General features: G+C 35.0%; 1 protein-coding gene across 3 annotated transcripts in view; it reads right to left on the reverse strand.

Annotated features, from left to right (window-relative positions):
* The window catches only part of GABRG2 (gamma-aminobutyric acid type A receptor subunit gamma2), a 107,323-nt gene that overhangs the window by 7,628 nt on the left and 78,957 nt on the right, over positions 1-20,738 (reverse strand). For 2 of the 3 annotated variants that reach the window (XM_025434767.3, XM_025434766.3), the window contains exon 7: positions 10,488-10,640. The exons of the other annotated variant lie outside the window; for it this stretch is intronic. In XM_025434767.3, coding sequence (XP_025290552.1) covers positions 10,488-10,640 — 153 coding nt within the window. The remainder of the gene's footprint in view (positions 1-10,487; positions 10,641-20,738) is intronic. 3 annotated transcript variants of the gene reach the window in all.

Raw genomic sequence — 20,738 nt, forward strand, 5'->3', positions numbered from 1 at the left:
GTTATACACGAAGGAGATCTATTGACTGATTTTTGAATGTGTGCTAAAGGGGCAAGAACCTGCAGAAGCTTTCTCCAGGAACAGAAGTGCTGATATGCACCATTTTCCTTGCCCTGTTTCAGCCTAGATGGCTATTTACTTGTAAAAGGCGAAAGATTTATGCGATCTGAAGAGAAACCAGAGTGTGGCTATTTACTTGTAAAAGCCAGTTCTGAAACTTTCTACTTGCTAGCAGCACTTGCCCCACCCCATCATTCCTCAACAGATCCATCTCCCATAATTCACTCTCCCCAGAACGCACCCCTCCAAAGTGTCTCCTGTCCCACCATAACTGGCCAGGTGATCTCAGTTGGGACCAGCAACCCCCTCAAAGAGATTATTTCCCCACAACAGCTGATAGGCAGCCCTTGCCAAAACCAATGTCCTTTCAAAGCAACCTTTCCCCAGGGACTGGGGAGTTAACCCCACAAACCAGCATGCCCATAGTACCTGGAACCAGGCCTCTCAGCTCGCTGTGCTAGGGGTAGACCCTACCCAACACTGTGCCCACAGCAGTCACGGTCATAACAGTAGGGTGCACACAGCCCATACAGGGGATATCCCTGGAGCACCTGGTTCTGGTGACCAGGAGGGGATTGTGCTACAGGGCACCATAAGCATGCTCTCAACATGAGGCCGCTACTTTCAAAATCAGGAGATAGAGCTGACCCACCTGATATATGGAAACAAACACAGAGAGTTAGACAAAATGAGGAGACAAACAAATGTTCCAATAAATAAACAAGACAAAGCCACAGAAAAAGAGCTAAACAAAATGGACATAAGCAAACTACCTGACAGAGTTCAAAGTAATGGTCACAAAGATACTCATAGGACTTGAGAAGTGACTGAATGAACTCAGAACAAAGAAATAAAAAATATCAGTGCCAAAAATACAATAACTGAAATTAAAATACACTAGAGGGAATCAACAGAAAATTAGAGTATAGGGACACCTGGGTGGCTCAACGGTTGAGTGTCTGCCTTTGGCTCAGGGTGTGACCCCTGTCCAGGGATCGAATCCCACATTGGGCTCCCTGCAAGGAGCCTACTTCTCCCTCTGCCTATGTCTCTGCTTCTCTCTCTGAGTCTCATGAATAAATAAATAAAACCTTAAAAAAAAAAGAAGACGACGACTAGAGTATGCAGAAGAATGGATCAGTGAGCTAGAAGACAGGGTAAGGAAAGCACCCATGCTGAACAGCAAAAAGAAAAAATTCTAAAAAATGAAAATAAGTTAAGGAATCTCTGAGACCACATCAAACATACTAACTTTCATATTATAAAGGTTCCAGGAGGAGAAGAGAGAAAGAAAGGGGTAGAAACTTGTTGGAAGAAATGAGAGCTGAAAACATCCCTAATCTGGGAAAGAAAATAGACATCCAGGCCAGAAAGCCCCAAACAAGCTAAACCCAAGGTGGTCCACACCAAGACACATAATTAAAATGGAAAAATGTAAAGATAAGTAGATAATCTTAAAAGCAGCAGGAGAGAGAAAACCCTCTAAGGCTATTAGCTGATTTTTTCAGCAGAGATTTTGTAGGCCAGAAGAAAATAGCCCTGATTTTCAAAGTGCTGAAAGGAAACAAAACAAAACAAAACAAAACAAAACCTATGAGTAAGGATACTCTACCCAACAAGGCTATCATTCAGAATTGAAAGAGAGAAAGTTTCTCAAACAAAAGTTACAGGAGTTCATCACCACTAAATTGGCATAAAAGGGACTTAAGTGGAAAATAAAAGGCCATAACTAGAAATAAGAAAATTGTGGCAGGAAAAAAACCTTAATGGTAAAAGCAAACATACATTAAAGGTAACAAGTTAATGAAGGTTAAAATGCTAGTATGAAGGTTAAAATGCAAAATTAGTATAATCAATTATATTTACAAAAATTAATCAAGGAATACAGAAAATAAAAAGATTAAGGGCAGCCCCGGTGGCGCAGCAGTTTAGCGCCGCCTGCAGCCCAGGATGTGATCCTGGGGACCAGGGATCGAGTCCCACATTGGGCTCCCTGCATGGAGCCTGCTTCTCCCTCTGCCTGTGTCTCTGCCTCTCTCTCTCTCTCTCTGTGTGTGTCTCTCACGAATAAATAAATAAAGTCTTAAAAAAAAAGATTAAAATATGGCATCATATACATAAACATGGAAAGGAGAGTAAAAATGTAGTGCTTTTAGAATGTGTTTGAACTTAAGTAACCAGAAACTTGTTATAGACTGCTATATACTTAGGAAGTTATAAATGAACCTCATGGTAACCACAAGCCAAAAACTTAGATACCCCCTCCCCCAAAGAAAATAAAGAGAAAGTAATTGAAGCATAACACTAAAGAAAGTCGTCAAACTATAAAGCAAGAAAGAACTACAAAACAACCAGAAAACAATTTTTAAAATGGCAATAAATCCATGCCTATTGATAATTACTTTATAAATGGACTAAAAGCTTCAATCAAAAGACATAGAGTGACTGCATAGATTAAAGAACAAGATCCATATATATGCTGCCAACAAGAGAATACTTCAGATCTAATGACATATACAGGCTTAAAGTAAAGGGATGGAAAAATATATTCCATGAAAATGAAATTGAGAAAAAAAGCTGGAGTAGCAATACTTATATGAGACAAAATAGACTAAAGCAAAGGCTGTAACAAGGGACAAAGAAGGGCATTACATAATGATAAGAAGACGAATGCAACTTGAAGACATAATGTTTGTAAATATTTCCACATCCAACATACTAGCACCTAAACATATAAAGCAAATATTAACAGACAAAAAGGGAGAAAATGTCAGTAATACAATAATAGTAGAGGACTTTAACAGCCCATTTACATCATTGGATGAATATTCAGACAGAAAATCAGTAGAGAAACAGTGGCTTTAAATGACATATTAGACTAGATGGACTTAACAGATACAGAAAATTCCATCTAAAGCCAGCAGAATATACATCCTTTTCAAATGCACATGGAACATTCTCTAGGATAGAGCATATGTAGGCCACAAAACAAGTCTCAATAAATTTAACAAGATTGATATCATCATTTCCAACCACAACACTATGAAACTAGGAATCAATTACAAGAAAAAAAAAACTGGAAGAAACACAAAGATATGGAGTCTAAAGGGCATGCTACTAAAATACAAATGGGTCAAGAAAGAAATGAAAGAGGACATAAAAAAATAATAATAATACATAGAGGGGAGCCTGGGTGGCTCAGTTGGTTAAGCATCTGTCTTTGGCTTAGGTTATGATTTCAGATCCTGGGATTGAGCCCAGTATTGACCTCCCTGCTCAGTGGGGAGTCTGCTTCTCCCTCTCCCTCTGCTCCTCCCTCACCCCCACTCATTCTCTTTCTCTTTCTCTCTCTCAAATAAATAAATGAAATGTTTTAAAAATACATGGAGGTAAATGAACATAGAAATACTATGGTTCAGAATCTTTGGGATACAAGAAGTTTTAGCAATACAGGTCTAGCTCAGGAAACAAGAAAATCTGAAACCTAACAATCTCAAATCTAACCTTATTCCTCAAGGAATTTGAAAAAGAACAACAAAGCCTAAATTTAGTAGAAGAAAGGAAAAATAAAGATCAGATTGGAAATAATTGAAAGAGACTAAAAAGGAAAAGATGAAACTAAAAACTTGTTCTTTTAAAAGAGCAAACTGATAAATCATTACTAAGACTAATCAAGAAAAAATACTCAAAATCAGAAATGAAAGAAATTATGTGACAAGACATAAATATAAAAAAATAACAATATGAAAAATTATATAGCAACAAATTGGATAACCTAGAAGAAATGATAAGTTCCTAGAATTATATAATCATCTAATGCTGAATCAGGAAGAAATTTAAAAACTGAACAAACCAATTACTAGTAATGAAATTGAAGTGGTATTCAAAATACTCCCAAAGAACAAAATCCAAGACCAGAAGGCTTCACAGCTGAATTCTACCAAACATTTAAAGAAGAGTTAATACCTATATGTCTCAAACTATTCAAAAAACAAAGGAGAAATGAATGCTTCCAATTTCTATGAAGCCAGCATTACCTTCATATTAAAACCAGAAAAAGACACTATATAGAGAGAGAATTTCAGACTAATATCCTTGATAAATATGGATGCAAAAATTCTCAACAAAAAATTAGCAAACTGAATAATATATTAAAAGGATCATTCAATACTATTAAGTGAGATTTATTCCAAGGATGCAAGAATGGTTCAATATATGCAAATCAATCAATGTGATACACTACATTAACAAAATGAAAGATAAAAATCATATGATCATTTCAATAGACGCAGAAAGGCATTAGACAAAATTCAAAATCCATTCATGATATAGGCTCCCAACAAAGTATAGAAGGAATATACCTCAACCAAATAAAAGTCATTTATGAAAAACCCACAGCCAACATCATACTCAATGTTGAAAAGCTTTCAGCTTTTCTAAGGTCAGAAACAATACAAGATGTCCACTTTTACCACTTTTATTCAACATAGTATCAGAAGTCCTAGCTGTAGCAATCTGACAAGAAAAAGAAATAAATGACATCTGAACTGGTAAGGAATAGGTAAAACAATTTGAAGATGCATTATACCATATATAAAAAACCCTAAAGACTCCACCAAAAAACTATTGGAATAAATTAATGAATTCAGTGAAATTGTAGGATGAATATATGAATTAAGTGTAATTATAAATGCAAAATCAATATACAGAAATCTGTGTTGTTTCTATACATTAACAATGAATTAGCAGAAAGAGAAATTCAATGATTAAGAAGACAATCCTACTGCAATTTCATCAAAAAGAACAAATTATTTAGGAAAAATTTAACCAAGTAAGTACTTGGTTCAGAGTACCTGTACTCTGAAATGATAAGAAATGGAAGGCAACACAAATAAATGGAAATATATACCATGGTCATGATTGGAAGAATAAATATTCTTAAAATGTCCATATTACCCAAAGCAATCTACAGCTTTAGTATAATCTGTATCAAAATACCAATAGCACTTATTACAATCCTAAAATTTGTATAGAACTATAAAAAGACCCTTGATTGCCAATGCAATCTTGCCTAAGGACAAAGTTGGAGGTATCATAATCCCAGAATTGAAAGAAAACTATGAGGCTATAGTAATCAAAATGGTATGGTATGGGCACAAAAAAAAAGATAGACACATAAATCAATGGATCAGAATTAAAAGCCCAGAAATAAATCCATGCTTTTATGGTAAATTAATCCATAAGAAAGGAGGAGGCATGAATATGCAAGGAGAAAAAGACTCACTTCAGTAAATAGTGTTGGAACAACTGGACAGCTATATGTGAAAGAATGAAACTGGATTATTTTCTCACCTCATATACAAAAATACTTTCAAGATGGAGGACCTCTAATTATAAAACTCCTAAGAGAGGATCCCTGGGTGGCGCAGTGGTTTGGCGCCTGCCTTTGGCCCAGGGCGCGATCCTGGAGACCCGGGATCGAATCCCACATCGGGCTTCCGGTGCATGGAGCCTGCTTCTCCCTCTGCCTATGTCTCTGCCTCTCTCTCTTTCTCTCTCTGTGACTATCATAAATAAATAAAAATTAAAAAAAAAAAAAAACTCCTAAAAGAAAACATAGCTAGTAAACTCATGGACCTCAGCTTTTGAAATATTTTTTCTGAATTTGTCTCTCGAGCCAAGGAAAATAAGGGCAAAAATAAACAATTAGGACTAAATCAAACTAAAGAACTTTTGCTTAGCAAAGGAAACCATCAACAAAACAAACAAACCAGTGTATGGAATGGGAGAAGATATTTGCAAATGATTTGTCTGGTAAGGGGTTAATATCCAAAACAGATAAAGAACTTCTACAACTCAACATCAAAAGAATAAATAACCCAATTAAAAATGGGCAGACTACCCAAATAGACATTTTTCCAAAGACGACTCACAGAAACGGCCAAGAGAGTTATGAAAAGATTCTCAGCATCACTCATAATTAGGGAAATGCAAATCAAAACAATAGTAAGATACCACTTCACACCTGACAGAAATGGCTAGTATCAAAAAGATGAGAAATAACAGTTGTGGCAAAGATGTGGAGATAAGGGAGCCCTGGTACACTCTTGTTAAAAATGCTAATTGATGTACCACTCTGGAAAATAGTATGGAGGTTCTTCAAAAAACAACAAATAGAAATACTATATGATCCAGTAATTTCACTTTTGGGTATTTACCCCCAAAAAACAAAAACACTAATTCAGAAGATATATGCACCCCTGTGGTTATTGCAGTGACATTCAGAATAGCCAAGATATGGAAAGAACCCATGTGTCCACTGACAGATGAATGGATAAATATAATATAGTATACATATATACAGAATGGACTATTTCTTAGCCATAAGAAAAAATAATCTTGCCTTTTGTTACAACATGGATGGCCCTAGAGGACATTATGTTAAGTGAAATAAATCAGACAAAGATGAATGCCATGTATCTAAAAAATAAAATGTGCAAATGAGCAAGCAACAACAAAAATAGAAACAGACTGATAAGGACAAACCTGTGTTTGCCTGAAGGAAGATGGGTAGGGGTATAGGCAAAATAAGTGAAGGGGATTAAGAGGTACAAACTTCCATTTATAGAATAAATAAGCCCCAAGAACCATGTGGCTCTTTTGGGTCATTATATTTTAGTTTAATAGCACGTTTCCTCAGTGTATTTTTTGTTATGAAATTCCCAAGAGGGGAAAGATTGGTGTTGGTTGAAATAATTTCACAGAAATGGGTAGCTCTTCATAGAGGAGAGGCATCCCTCAAGGTACTGCAGTTATAAACTACAATTATAGCCTCTTTCCTATGTTAATTATTATTATGGAATAGCCCAACTCCCTTTCTAGTCTGTATATGCTGTGATAACAGGAAAGACCTCTATACTAACTTTCTTTGTGATCTCATAGACAAGTATAGTGTTGGGACTCAATATTTTTTTTAATGCATAAATAAAATAATCAATGAATAGTATATATATGAAAGGTCGAAGAGACCCTCCTACATTTAAAAATAGGAATTCAGGGATCCCTGGGTGGCGCAGTGGTTTGGCGCCTGCCTTTGGCCCAGGGCGCGATCCTGGAGACCCGGGATCGAGTCCCACGTCGGGCTTCCGGTGCATGGAGCCTGCTTCTCCCTCTGCCTGTGTCTCTGCCTCTCTCTCTCTCTCACTGTGTGCCTATCATAAATAAATAAAAAATTAAAAAAAAAATTTAAAAATAGGAATTCATATTGATGACTTGTAAGAGAGAGTTTTAACTGTACATAACAGTAGCTAACATTTATGGATCTCTTTCTTTGGCCAGGTACTGCATCAAACACTTTATATATTATCCCACAAAATCTTCACAATGAGGATTATCACTGTTATCCTTTTTTGCAAGTGAAAAAAACTTGAGCACAGAAAGAATAAGGAATTTGTCCAAGGTAGAAAGTGAGAGAGATGAGAAACAAGCCTACAAAGTCTAACTTAAAATGCCATGCTCTGACCCACATTGTTACATTCCCTTTCTATGAACATGTACCTAATATGTAGCATGAAGCACCAGACACTCCTTGAGAGCTAATGTATTTTTCTAATTTGAGATCATGTGGACTATAGGTCTTCTATAGTGTCATTGTAGAACCTTAGCAATGGTGAAGTTTCTCTTCTATAAACCAGGAAGGGTGTGGGAGGTGCATATCTCATAGCATTTTGTGAAGATATTGTCAGTTCCTAGTAAAATATCAATAAATGTAAAATATTTATTTTAGAGGACAGACTTCTCTTCAAACTAAAAAAACTTCATTTGAGTTATCCATGTGTTAATGCATGTAGAAGTTCTTGACTATAGTCAATTACAGTGGATATATTTGGGGGGATAATTTAAAAACTAAATTGGCATGTTGGCCTTCACTTTCAGGCCACAAGCCACGCTTGACCTATGAGGAGTGAAAATGTCAGAAATTATAGTAGATACCATCGATAAGTTAACTTAAGAAAATCTGACATGTCTAAACACTTATCTAGCAAGTTGGGAAGACAGTATTTAGGCTACATGGAAGTTCATCACAGCCATGTAAAAGAAGAATCCTAAAGCACCACTTCATGAAATTTTCAGTTTGTGCTTGGAGTTGCAGAGAAGAGAACAATGGGTGGCAGACAGGTGGTTATTTTAACTGATTCACCAATCACAAAACAAGATAGCTGGGGGTGTTTTGTTTTTTGTTTTTTAAAGATTTTATTTTTTTTATTCATGAGAGACACACAGAAAGAGGCAAAGACATAGGCAGAGGGAGAAGCAGGCTCCTTGCAGGAAGCCCAATGCAGGACTTGATCCCAGGACCCTGGGACCACACCCTGAGCCAAAGGCAGATGCTCAACCACTGAGCTACCCAGGTGCCCCTGGGGGTGGTTTTTAAGCCCAGTTTGGCTAAGCAAAGAATTAGATTTCTCTTACCTGGGATAGATGAAAAATATCCATAGCTTTTATCAATTCCTCCAGTCTTGGCATCAAGTAAGCTCTTCAGACATGTTACCTCATCTCAGATTACTCAGGTGAAAAATACCGACTGGTGTTTTTATTGTTTCATCCATTAAATCATGATTAAGGTTTACCAGCTATCACCTGTGTACCAAACTTCATTCAAGTGTTACAAGCCCCAAAATGACTGCTCCCCATGCTCTTGTGGTCTGAGCTCAGAAAGCAGTCAGGAGTCTGAGCCACATAGGTATATTTATCTCACTCATCAAACAACTTGGCTTTGAATATTCTGTGGCAATAAACTGAAGTTCCACCAGTGTTTAGGGTCATCTGGTTTAACACTTGATTGCAAATACTGGAAAAGGTAATGTGATCACATATTAGAATCATCTGGGGAATTTTTATTATATTTTTAATCTTGACATGCAGGCCAAGCTCTCAAAATTTAGATAGACGTCTCCTATAATTGGACGGAGATGCAGCTAGACATGTAAAGGCCCTCTAGTGATATAAATTTTTCAATAAATAAAGTTCAGTATAGTAAATGTATTTTCTTTCCTTGTGACTTTCCTAATAGTTGTTCTTCTCTACCTTACTTTATTGTAAGAATACAGTACATAATACATTTAATATAATATATGTGTTACTAGTAAGGCTTCCAGTCAACAATAGGCTATTAGTCTGGGGGGAGTTCAAAGTTATAAATGGATTTTTGACTGCACGGGTAGAGGTAGAGCCCTTACCCCCGATGTTATTCAAGAGTCAACTGTAGCTGCCAACATTTCTAAACCTTACTATGTTTCATGCATGTTGCATGGAATACTTTATTTAATCTAATAAAATCCTACAAGTTAGGTACAGAAAATGCTATATGTTTCATATTTGAGTAAACTATGATTTACAGAAATTAAAGAGCATTTCCAAGGCCATGCTATACATGTGGGATGAAATCCAGATTTATTGGATTTTAAAGCCTGAGCTCTTCTTAACTATTGCATTTATATTTACTCTCTAGCCAAAGAGCAAGCAAGAGACGTGGTTCTAGTTTTCACACAGCTGATAAAAGAGGAATGTGATTTTATAATTCATCTTTCAACAGCTTTATTCTTAGTAAATATTTAACATTCATGGACCTACACCCCAATGACTTATGAGTCTGTGGCTTTGCAATAATCTATGTGAATCTTCTTCCTCACATAAGGAAAAAGATGTGAAATTCCAAGGTAAGTATCAATATATACATCAACCAAGATGCAAATAATCTTAAAAGTGTATGTGTTCATGGTGGGGATGGGTGGTGTTCCCAAAACGTCACAGGTATTTTTCCAAAAATATTTTCAGTGGTTCATTTACACAGATCCAATTGGTGTATATGTACATCTTCAAATGTCATTATGATAATTATGGATGTTGGAATTCATCAACAGCCAGTCATGTGCTGGTAAATGTTTAACAGTTGATTCTAGGGAGGGAAAAAAAAGCAGTCCTGATTTTTAGTGTTTGCCTATTTCCATGATGTTAGTACTTTCACCTTGGCTGACTTCAATCTACCAATATGGTATCTCTCAATACATTTGGAAAGAATAAACACAACTAGCTCTCATGAGCTTATGTGAGCAGCTCCAGCATATAACTGTCCAGAGACCAAAATGAAAAATCTATTGAAATTAGAAGTCTGGGTTTTTTTTTCCCTAGTCAAATTTATTATGAGAATTTTCTAAAGATAGTGAATTGAGGTAATTAAGGAAAACTAGAACTGGAAAACTTTTGAACACTGTTTTGTTTTAATATGCTAGTTTTCTTTAAAATGAAATAATGGCATTTCTATGTAATTGCTGGCTGAATTAAAAGCAAATCAATTTAGGGGAATGAAGATTACAGATACTGAGTACTTATCTTGAAACACTAAAACAAAAAGAAATTTGTCTCACCTAAAGAAGTTCTGGCTGGAACAGCATCCTTATTGATCCAGAAAGATACCCAGGATAGGACAACAATGAGTGTGCAGGGAATGTAGGTCTGGATGGTGAAGTATCCCATCCTTCTGCTTAGGTCAAAGTAGACAGACATGACCACATAATCTCCTGAAACAGAACAAAGATAGCACCATGCAAACTCTTACCAAACTTGGAAAGCAGTTACAGTTAGGAGCCCAGATATAAACCCATGCTTATATGGTCGATTAATCAATGACAAACAAGGCAAGAATACACAATGAAGAAGAGACAATCTCCAATAAATGGTGTTGGAAAAACTGGACAGCCATATGCAAAAGAATGAAACTAGAAAACTACCTTATACTATATAAAAAATTAATTCAAAATGGATTAAAGACTTGAATGTAAGACATAAAGCCATGAAACTCCTAGAAGAAAATATAGGCAGTAAGCTTTTCAACATCAGTCTTAGTAATAGATTTTTGGATCAGTGTCAGGCAATGGCAACAAAAGCTAAAATAAATGAATGAAATTACATCAAACTGAAAAGCTTTTGCATAGTGAAGGAAAACAACAAAATGAAAAGATAATCTACCAAGTACAAGAAGATATTTACAAATGATGTATTCGATAAGGTGTTAAAATCTAAAATATATAAAGAACTTACATAACTTAATATAAAAATTCCAATTAAAAAATGAAGAGAGGAATTAAAAAGATATTTTTCCAAAGAAGACACACACATATCCAACCGGCACAAGAAAAGATGTTCAACATCACTACTCAACAGGGAAATGCAAATTAAAACAACAGTGATATATCACCTCATACCTGTTGGATTTCCTATTATCAAAAAGATAAAAAAATAACAAGTGTTCGCAAGGACATGGAGAAAAGATAACCATCCTTGTGCACTGTTGCTGAGAAAGTAAGCTGATGTAGCCACTATGGGCAACAGCATGGAGGTTCCTCAAAAAATTAATAGAAATACCATGCAATTCAGCAATTCTACTTCTAGATGTTTACCCAAAGAAAACAAAAGTACCAACTTGAAGAGATCTATGCATTCCTGTATTCAATACAGCATTATTTACAATAGCTAAGATATGGAAGCAACTTAGGTGTCCATCCACAGATAAACTGATAAAGATGTAACATATATACAATGGAATATTACTCTGCCATGAAACAAAGAATGAAATCTTGCCATTTGTGACACCATGGGGGATGCTAAGTATATAATGCTCAGTAAAATAGAGAAATAAATATTGTCTTCACTTATATGTGCAAACTAAAAAACAGAAACAGACGCATAGATACAGGCAGCAAGCCATTGATTGCCAGAGTGGAGAAGAGTTGGGGGTAGGTCAAATGGGTAAAGGTGATTAAGAGATACAAACTTCTAGTTATAAAATAAATAATCCATAGTATATCCCTATGTACTATTATAATAATTTTGTATGATAACAGTAATGAGATTTATTGTGGAGATCATTCTGTAATATATAAAAATATCAAATCACCATGATATATACCTAAACCAATAGGATACCTGTATGTCAATCATACTTCAATAAAAAACTGCAAAGCTTTTAAAAATAAGCATGTATTCAGTCCTCATGTTCACATATTTAATTTTAGAGTTCTATATAAGGGGTATGTTGAAACTATCTTCTACCCATTTGGGTTAAAAAACAAACAAAAAATCAAACTGAATTCTGATCCTTTTATAAGTAATGTGACTACTAGATGGAAGAAAACATTTTGAGTATATTGATAATATTTTCTTCTTTCGAGTATTTCTGGATGGTGCCTTCACTATCTACTTAATATACACAATATACAACTTTCTGTTCCAGAGGGAGGGAGGGGAACAGCATTTCTACACCATGCCTCTCATACCTGCAATGAACCCTAAGGTTCATAACAATTTCCTCTTGTTCTCAGGACCTTTCTCCATACTAGCCACAGAGGAATATACTGGTGCCTGACACTGGTAAATGCCCACTTTACTCAATTTATAACCAGATTCCTATGCTGAGACATTTTTTAATGTTTTCTTTGAATCATACGGTTTTCCTTCATAGCATTCACTGTAATTCTTAATTTTTCATTTGTGTAGCTATTTTTGTAATATCTCTATTAGAATTTACCTGCACAAATTCATAAGCAGTGCCTATTTTAACATACCTTTGCACTACCAGTACTTAGCAACCTGTTTGACTCCCAATAGGGATTCAGTAATATTTGTTGAATAAATGATCAAAGGAAAGAATGAACTTATAAATTTAAACACGGAAAAAAAAAAACAAAAATCAAAAAGCTGTATTCTGGAACATTGAGTTAAGAAAGGAGTTTATGTAAATACTCCTGATAGTAGAGTAATAAAGGAATAAAAGAATAACTATATGGTTAAGCATGAGAACAACTTAATGTGACACAATTTGAAGTCTCTAATTTTTTAAAATCATGATGCATGCATTACTTTTAAAATTCCATGTTTTTCATTTTATAGGATTCCAAGTGAAATTTTAGGGAATTAAAAATTTTAAAACTGGATAAAATACTATGGAATCATATCCCAGTTACTATATATTTATGTTTTCTTTATACTGTCTGCTGTTGCAATGTGAGATGAACATCAGATCACTTTTCAAATGTTCTTTCTTTTCTTCTTTACTAAATTATAATTTGTCCTAAAACACATGAAGAACAAATCCAAATCCTCTGCTTTAATTTAATTATTTGGCTTTGTGCCTATGTTTCTCTACTTATTTGGCTGATTTAGATTTGATTTGAAAATAACGTACTTTAGAAGCCTCATGCAGAAAAGACTGACTTAGCAGAGTGAGTTATCACTCCTCATTCCAGTTCTTCCTACCCACTGGCAAGTGTCATTGCACAGCTTTCCAAGTTGCTGAGATAGAAAACCCTCCATTGGCTACTCTTACAAGGAGTAAAGACTCTCGCTCTCACCCTGCAGTGTTTCCTAAGTGGAGTTATGAAAACCTCCTTCTGGTGAATTGATGTACTGTCACTTGTCTGAGTCAGGCTTGGTTAAGACAGTGACAGTGACCCAGACACTAATTAGGGAATTCAGCTTCCATTCGAACATCAGTTCCTCTCAGAGATCGATAAGTAGCCATTATTGAGCAACTATCCCTGAAAACTTAAAGGTGGAAATTTCTTGTTGAGAGCAAGTAGATTTTGATTATTTCTCTGAGATTATGTGTCCTGTGTTGATTTATCTGGACTTAAACTATTTAAAATCATGGCATTTCATGAATTAGTTTGGTCTCTGTTTTTCTTTTACTTTAGTCGTAGGCTGTAATTGCGAAGTAAAGACATTTAATTTGAGATGATCCCTACTGTCTGCCTTTTTCTTTCCTGTGCCTTTGATCAAAATACTATAGGCAAATGCAAGTTCTCATATTCTAGATAGGAAAAACAAAGAGAGTTTTTCTTTTTAAATAATAATATTCAGTGAATGCTTTTCCTCCCTATTTTCAGAGTCCTTGAGAGTTTTCTGCATATTTTAAACATGTGTTTAAGTGAGACTTTACAAATTATAATATCTTAAATAAATCTATATAATTTTAGTAACTTCTTTTTACTTCTTATCACGTATGTGAATGAAAATCTACAGTTTGGCATTAATGATCTGACTCTTTTAAAGGTGAACTTTAATTTTGTCTCAAGTTAACAAGAGAATTATCTCAATTCAATACCCCAGTTCCCTTTAGGTCAGAATCTAAGCTTTCATAACCTATTTATCTATCAATATCTATTTTAAGGTAATAGCTTCTGAGCATCTTTCATCTTTGCCAGCAAATCCAAAGCTTTTCTACCACTAGATTACGAATTCAAACTTGGAAACAGGCCATTTAAAAGCAAAGCAGCTTCACAGTGACAGCCTGATGTCTGTCTTATCTCTAAGGCCACATCCCTTTTTGTATTTTTAAAAACTCTGGGGCAAGAAGCCTATAAAATCAAATCTCCTAAAAGTGCCACATCAGTGATTCCTAAGCCCAAAAGGTTTAAATGCCAACCAAGTTAAAAGTGGTTATTTCAGCCACTTCAAATATATTCTTTCTTTTTTTTATAAATTTATTTTTTATTGGTGTTCAAAATATATTCTTTCTATTGATTTATTCTAACACATGATATTTAAAGTCATAGCATTTAATAAGTTAGTTTGGTCCCTGTTTTTGTCCTAATTTAGGATGTAATAGACACAGGCTATGATTGAAAAGACAAGACATATAATTTGAATAACACCTACTAATGTCCATTCTTTATCTTTTATAAGCTTCTTATGTCTGATTTTAGGAAGAGACTATCAACATCAATGAATTCCACTTTTTTTTAAGCTGTGGTATTAACCATATTAAACCTTTAAAATTCAGTGTTTATTAGGGTGTTTAGGATCTTATTTCATATACAAAACTATTTCCTAAAAACGTAAAGATTTCAATGGTAGAAAAGTCTTCCACCCCATGAGCACTTGAAATAATGACAAGAATTTTCTGGTTACCTGAAAAGAGAACTACTCTACATAGAGTCTGGGGCTGAATGGTTTGCATATATTATCTCTTAACATCATCAATACCTTTTCAGGATGGTGAAAAAACCAAATATTTCACTTTGTTCCTCATTCATGATTCTTACTCCACTTAAATATAGTTGAATGGAGTATATATTATTCTACTACATTGACTTTGAAGGCATAATACTGTTATGCTTTTCTCATGCTTATAATAGTATTAGTGTTATACTCTTCTTAACATTCCTTTCTCTAGTCTCTTTATTTAAGTCAACAAATATTCTGAATCACTGCTATCCATACAGCTCTTTATGAGGGAATGTGGAGATTAAGACCTATGGAATCTCACAGCTGATTCTAAATTAAATAGATTAAGTGGGAATGATATCAGATAGTACAAAATGATATTTTTGTCTGACTACAATTCAGATAGATAGACACATGTGTTGAGACCATGTATTCGATCCAACTATATCCCCCTCTATTAAATACTTAAATCTGTGGTATACTTCTATGAGGTTGCTTTGGCTACAGGAAAGCAGGAGGGCTGAATGACTGTATTTTAATTTGGGAAAATATAGAAAGCATAAAGGAAAAATATTTACACATTTAGCATGTAAAACATAAAACTCCTATATGCCTTAGGAGGTGCCTCTGGCTTAGTTGGTAAAGCATGCTGCTCTGGATCCTGGGACTGTGAGTTTGAGCGGGAACAGAGTTTACTTTAAATACAAACAAACAAATGTACAGCTTTTAAAAAATTAAAAAAAAAATAATGCCTTCAATAATTTTAAAAGGCAAAACACCACACTTAAATAATATATCTCCAAAATAAGAAATCAAAGGTTAATATCACTGATAAACAATTCCCATTAATCACTGAAAAAAAAGAAACCCAAATTTTAAAACTAGGTTAAACAAAATGAATGAACAATAAAGGGACATATGAATATTCTCAATATCAGCAGTAATCATTGAAATGCCAAGTAAAAGAATAGCATTTTACTTTTATTCTATTATATAGAGGGAAGTACAGACAAGATGTGAACAAAGAGCTATGCTCTTGGTAAGGGTATACATTGACTTTTTGGTAATCTGGAAATCTCTTTCTAGAAATATATTTAAAAAAATAAAAATAAAAATATATTTGACTTCAAGATATCTGGAATAAAAATTGCCCAAAAAATGCTTTGTAAATATTGCCTTTTAATTGGCACCATGCTTTTCTCCTAAAAGAGAGAATATCTAGTCCTTGGGCAGAATCACAGTCTCTGAGTTTATGGAGTCTGGAGCATTACTGGTAAGTAATGACTTTCAAATCTAATCAGTTGCTAACTTCTATACATGCCACTCCATGCATTTCTGCATCCTTCACCTGCCCACTATTTCCAATGGTGGCTGAGGCTCCAATTAACTTTTCTGGAATTACATACAATGTTCCTCCAGCAACTATGTCCTGTGAGGTCAGAAGAAAGGAAAATATAGCTAACCTGTAATCCTTACCATCAAGGACTCCTCAGGCTAAGAAAGACATAGGGATGTAGCATCACTACTCAATGGCACAAGGGCTCAAACAAAAAATACCCAAGCTAATTTATCTTACATACCATAATTAAATGAAGTTTCTGGCAAGCCCATTTCTGAAAATTCTGCTTAAATAATTCCAATCTTTGAAAACCTTAAAGAGATTCATGTTCTTCTTCACAGAAAATCTAAGCCCCTTAGTCTGGCATGGGTGGCTGTCTATAATCTGAATTTAACATAGACCTTTCTCATCATTCCCTTCATGTTCTCTAAGCCCTAGAGAAAGCAAATTAAATATTTTCACTTCACACTTGCATGATTTTTCTGTCATTCGTCTTCCTGACCTCCTCTCTCACCCAGATTCCTAGCTCATCTCCTTTTCCTCATTCCAACTTCCAAATGTCCCCAGCACCACCACACTACCATACATATATACTCTGTATCATGACTAGACTTGAGCTAAGATGATACTTACCTTAAGTAAAATACAAAATTAAATAAAATTTAAAAATTTATCCCCTTAGTTCATCAAGAGTATTTCAAGTGCTCAGTAACTACATATGGATAGTTGAGTACTATATAGTGATAGTACAAACTATAGAAAAAGTAATTCATCATAGAAAGCTCAATTGTACAGTGCTAGTTTAAACCAATTCTTCTAAAATGCACTTCTGCTTATGCCATTCCCTTCAAGTTTCTCAGTATAAAATTCATACTATTTAACTTTAACATGTGTTTCTGGTCCATTTTACCTTGATCCATATTGAACCATCCCCACTGTATCTCACATAATTTATGATCTCCTCCTGTAATACCCACCCAACCTGATCTCCTTTCTCCTCTCCTAAGGGGTACTGCTCATTCTTTTGTCTTCACTTGCCATATTACCTCCAATTTCTGGAATATCTTCTGTTCCTTGGTTCATGAAACACACATATATGTTCTTCCAAACTCTTCTATAAGTTTCCATTGATATCAGAACACACTAACATCCTTTAACTTGTCCATTAAAACTTTGTATAGACTTCCCCTGATTACATCTCTAGCCTCATCTTAAATAGTATTTCTTCACACTTGTTGCCTTTACACTTCTTGCCTTAGGATATTTTCACATGCTGGTTCTCTTGGCTCAAAATCTAATACCTCGTCTTTACTTTAACTCCATTCTTTCTTCAGATATCAGTTTATTCCACCATCAAATAAATCCTCAATAAATCTAATGTCTTTAGTAAAACCTCACTGTATCATTTGACAATTAGAGAACTGACCACAATTTAAAGAATATGATTGGTGTGAATATTGGATTACAATTTGTAATTGGTTTCAGGAGTTCCATGAGAGAAGTAGCTATACTTAGCTGGATATTTTATTCTCAGCATCTAGTACAGTACCTAGTACATAGAAGGAATTCAACAATTATTTTTTAGATGTATAAATGTTTTAGCTTAGAAAGCCATGAAGAAAACCCTGGGTGAACTCTACACCAAAAGCATTTAAGACCAAGGCAGGGATCAACATGAACTTTTGAAATATTAAACTTTCACTTTAGAAATTATTGTTTTCGAAATATTTTTACTGAATACCTTGCTGACTGTAATCCCTGGAGATGTGAATATAAAGTCACAGTGAGCTGTTAGCAATGTTAACTGCTTGCCAAGAAGAAAAAAGGAAAGGGAAATCAGCTATATCAGAGGACCACATTATGCTTATTAAAGAATCGATTGGTGATTTGAGTTTCTCAGCCAGATCCAATTAATGAGAGAAGAGAACAAAGGGGCTTGGCCACTGGAACAGATCAATCAGTCTTTCACCTTAAGTCTAATAGGTAGGTGTGTTTTCATTTCAAAACTTCACCATTTTTATTTCATCAGTTATTTCTTTAAGCTCATATGTTGAAAAAAAATCAAAATAGCAATTGGAAAAATTACAATGGAAAATTAAAAGTGTAACTTATACTTTTTTACTAGGCTAAATACATTTTTTAAAGACTCCCTCTGACTTTTCCACTGAGCAAAAAGAGCATAGAATTGTGGTGAAGACCAGGAGCTGCTTCAAGTTAGATTCCATAGCAGTGGAGAGAGACTCCAGAATTCCTGCAAGGATAAGTGACTTATTGGGGCTCAACAGAAGAAGCAGAATGAGGGAAGGAAACAAGAACTGGCAGTGGCAAAAAAGCTAAGGATAGATTGGCTTCATCCTAAGTAGGAGAGCTTCTAGGAGGTTCTGGAACAAGCTATCCTACAGAGGTAGCACCAGCCACCTTGAGGCAAGAGCAGAAGTAATTTGTGCTCTGTAGGCTGAGGTGGAGTAGTCTTAATTTCCTAGTCAGGATGGCTCTATTTTGGTCAAAGACAATTCTGTAGAGAAAGAGACAGTGGTGGGCTGCCAGCAGTCACCTCCTATAGCACCTGGATAATGGGTACACCAGCTCAGAGAAGACAGGAAGGAAGGGTCATAAAAAATGTCCACTACAAGGACGGTGGTGTCAGACTGGCTAAATTCAAAAGTCTTAACTTCTGTCACTAACTGGTTGTGTGATTTGGGGAAAGTGCCTTAATTCTGAGTCTCTGTGCCCTTATATGTAAATAGGGATAATAAAAAAAACTCCACCTCACAGGGTTATTGTGAAACTAAACTAAAAAGAGTCAATGTATGTGAAGTACTTGGTATAATTCCTGGCCCATAATAAAAGGCCCACTAATATATTATTACAAAGTAGCATAATCTTTGTAATATTATTAATCCCATTCTGGCACATATTAAGTATAGAAGAAATAATACTCAACATCTAAAAGAGAACCAGTTAGTAAGCGTCCTAGAATTTATCCATATTAATCAATTCTACCCTCTTAAAGACCCATCAAAGGAGAACTGGTGTTTTATCCAAGGACCCAGAGTTACCTAGTGGCAGACCCCAGACTCCTACCTCCCAAAGAAGTATTCCTTTTGTAGTAAATAGCCTGTTCATTTTGAGCCAGTGGTTAGGATCATAGAAATAAAGGTTAAGGGGGAAGCAAAGCAGAAAGTTGAGAAATTATTGAATATAGTTAATATAGAAAGTTGGTTTGGATAACTGAGGGCTCCAACCACAAAGAGAAAAATTCCTTTCATTTGTTCCTGAACCTTATATGATAGGCATATCATTTTTAGCAGGAGGGAAACTCAACCATACTAGAGTTGTCCTTTTGGAGAATAGCTTTAGGTAGAAGGAAGCTTAATATTTGAAAAGCCTCCAGAGATTAGTAGTTTTCTCTAGGTTTACACAGTAAACCTAAGTGTTTGCTAATATCTCAGTTCTCTGCATTACTGTACTAGAAAATTCTCTTCACTAGATTTACTAGTGTAAATCACTTTTCTTCATCTGCTGAAGAAGTTGCCAGTTTCTTAGTTCGTTGTGATCTTTTGTAATACATTTCATTATTTTGGGTCCATTACCAAATTCTGACTATGTAGCAAATAAATTCACCTTGGGATTTATATAAATAAAGCAACTCTAGCTCAGAAATCTAAAGCTGAAGATACAAATGAATGCATTTGCCACTTTGATCCATCCTAAAGGAATGCAATTTCTCAGCACAGTTAAATTTAACTCCTACAAACAACTGACTAGATATTAAACATGTTTTATGTAGTACATTAAGTGGTATATCGCAGCTTCCTAAGGACAGTTGTTTTGCAAAAGAGCTTCTATAGCATTGGTAAGCAAGCTTCCTCTTGAGCGAGATTTCTTTTATCCTTTGTTAAAAGGTTACCTGAAACCATCAGGAATAATAGTAAAGCATTCAGTCTTATTTGTGTGAACATCAATGTATTCATGAAAATCATTAATAGCATCATTTTAACATAGTTCACAGGTTTGTGTCACAAAAATTATCTCTTCTGTTCAACATGACAAGTATGCTTAGACTAGTTATGTATTAACATGGCTTGACAGTCAAAGATGACAAAGTATCCTCTTACGTATGATTACTCCTCAGGTAGAGTCCTACTGTAACACACCAGATCTCCTAATTTAGCTCTGTGAGAAGTCCCATTTCAGGAGAAATTTTAAAATATGAATTCATATTCCCCTCTTTGCTCTCTTGGCTCTAACTTGCTGAGTGGAAGTATTTTCAACAGCTCAGGAGAGAAATATCAATAAGAAGCATGTACCATAGTATAGATAAATCCGTCAACTT

This window comes from Canis lupus, chromosome 4, assembly GCF_003254725.2.
Source record: "Canis lupus dingo isolate Sandy chromosome 4, ASM325472v2, whole genome shotgun sequence".
NCBI lineage: Eukaryota > Metazoa > Chordata > Mammalia > Carnivora > Canidae > Canis > Canis lupus.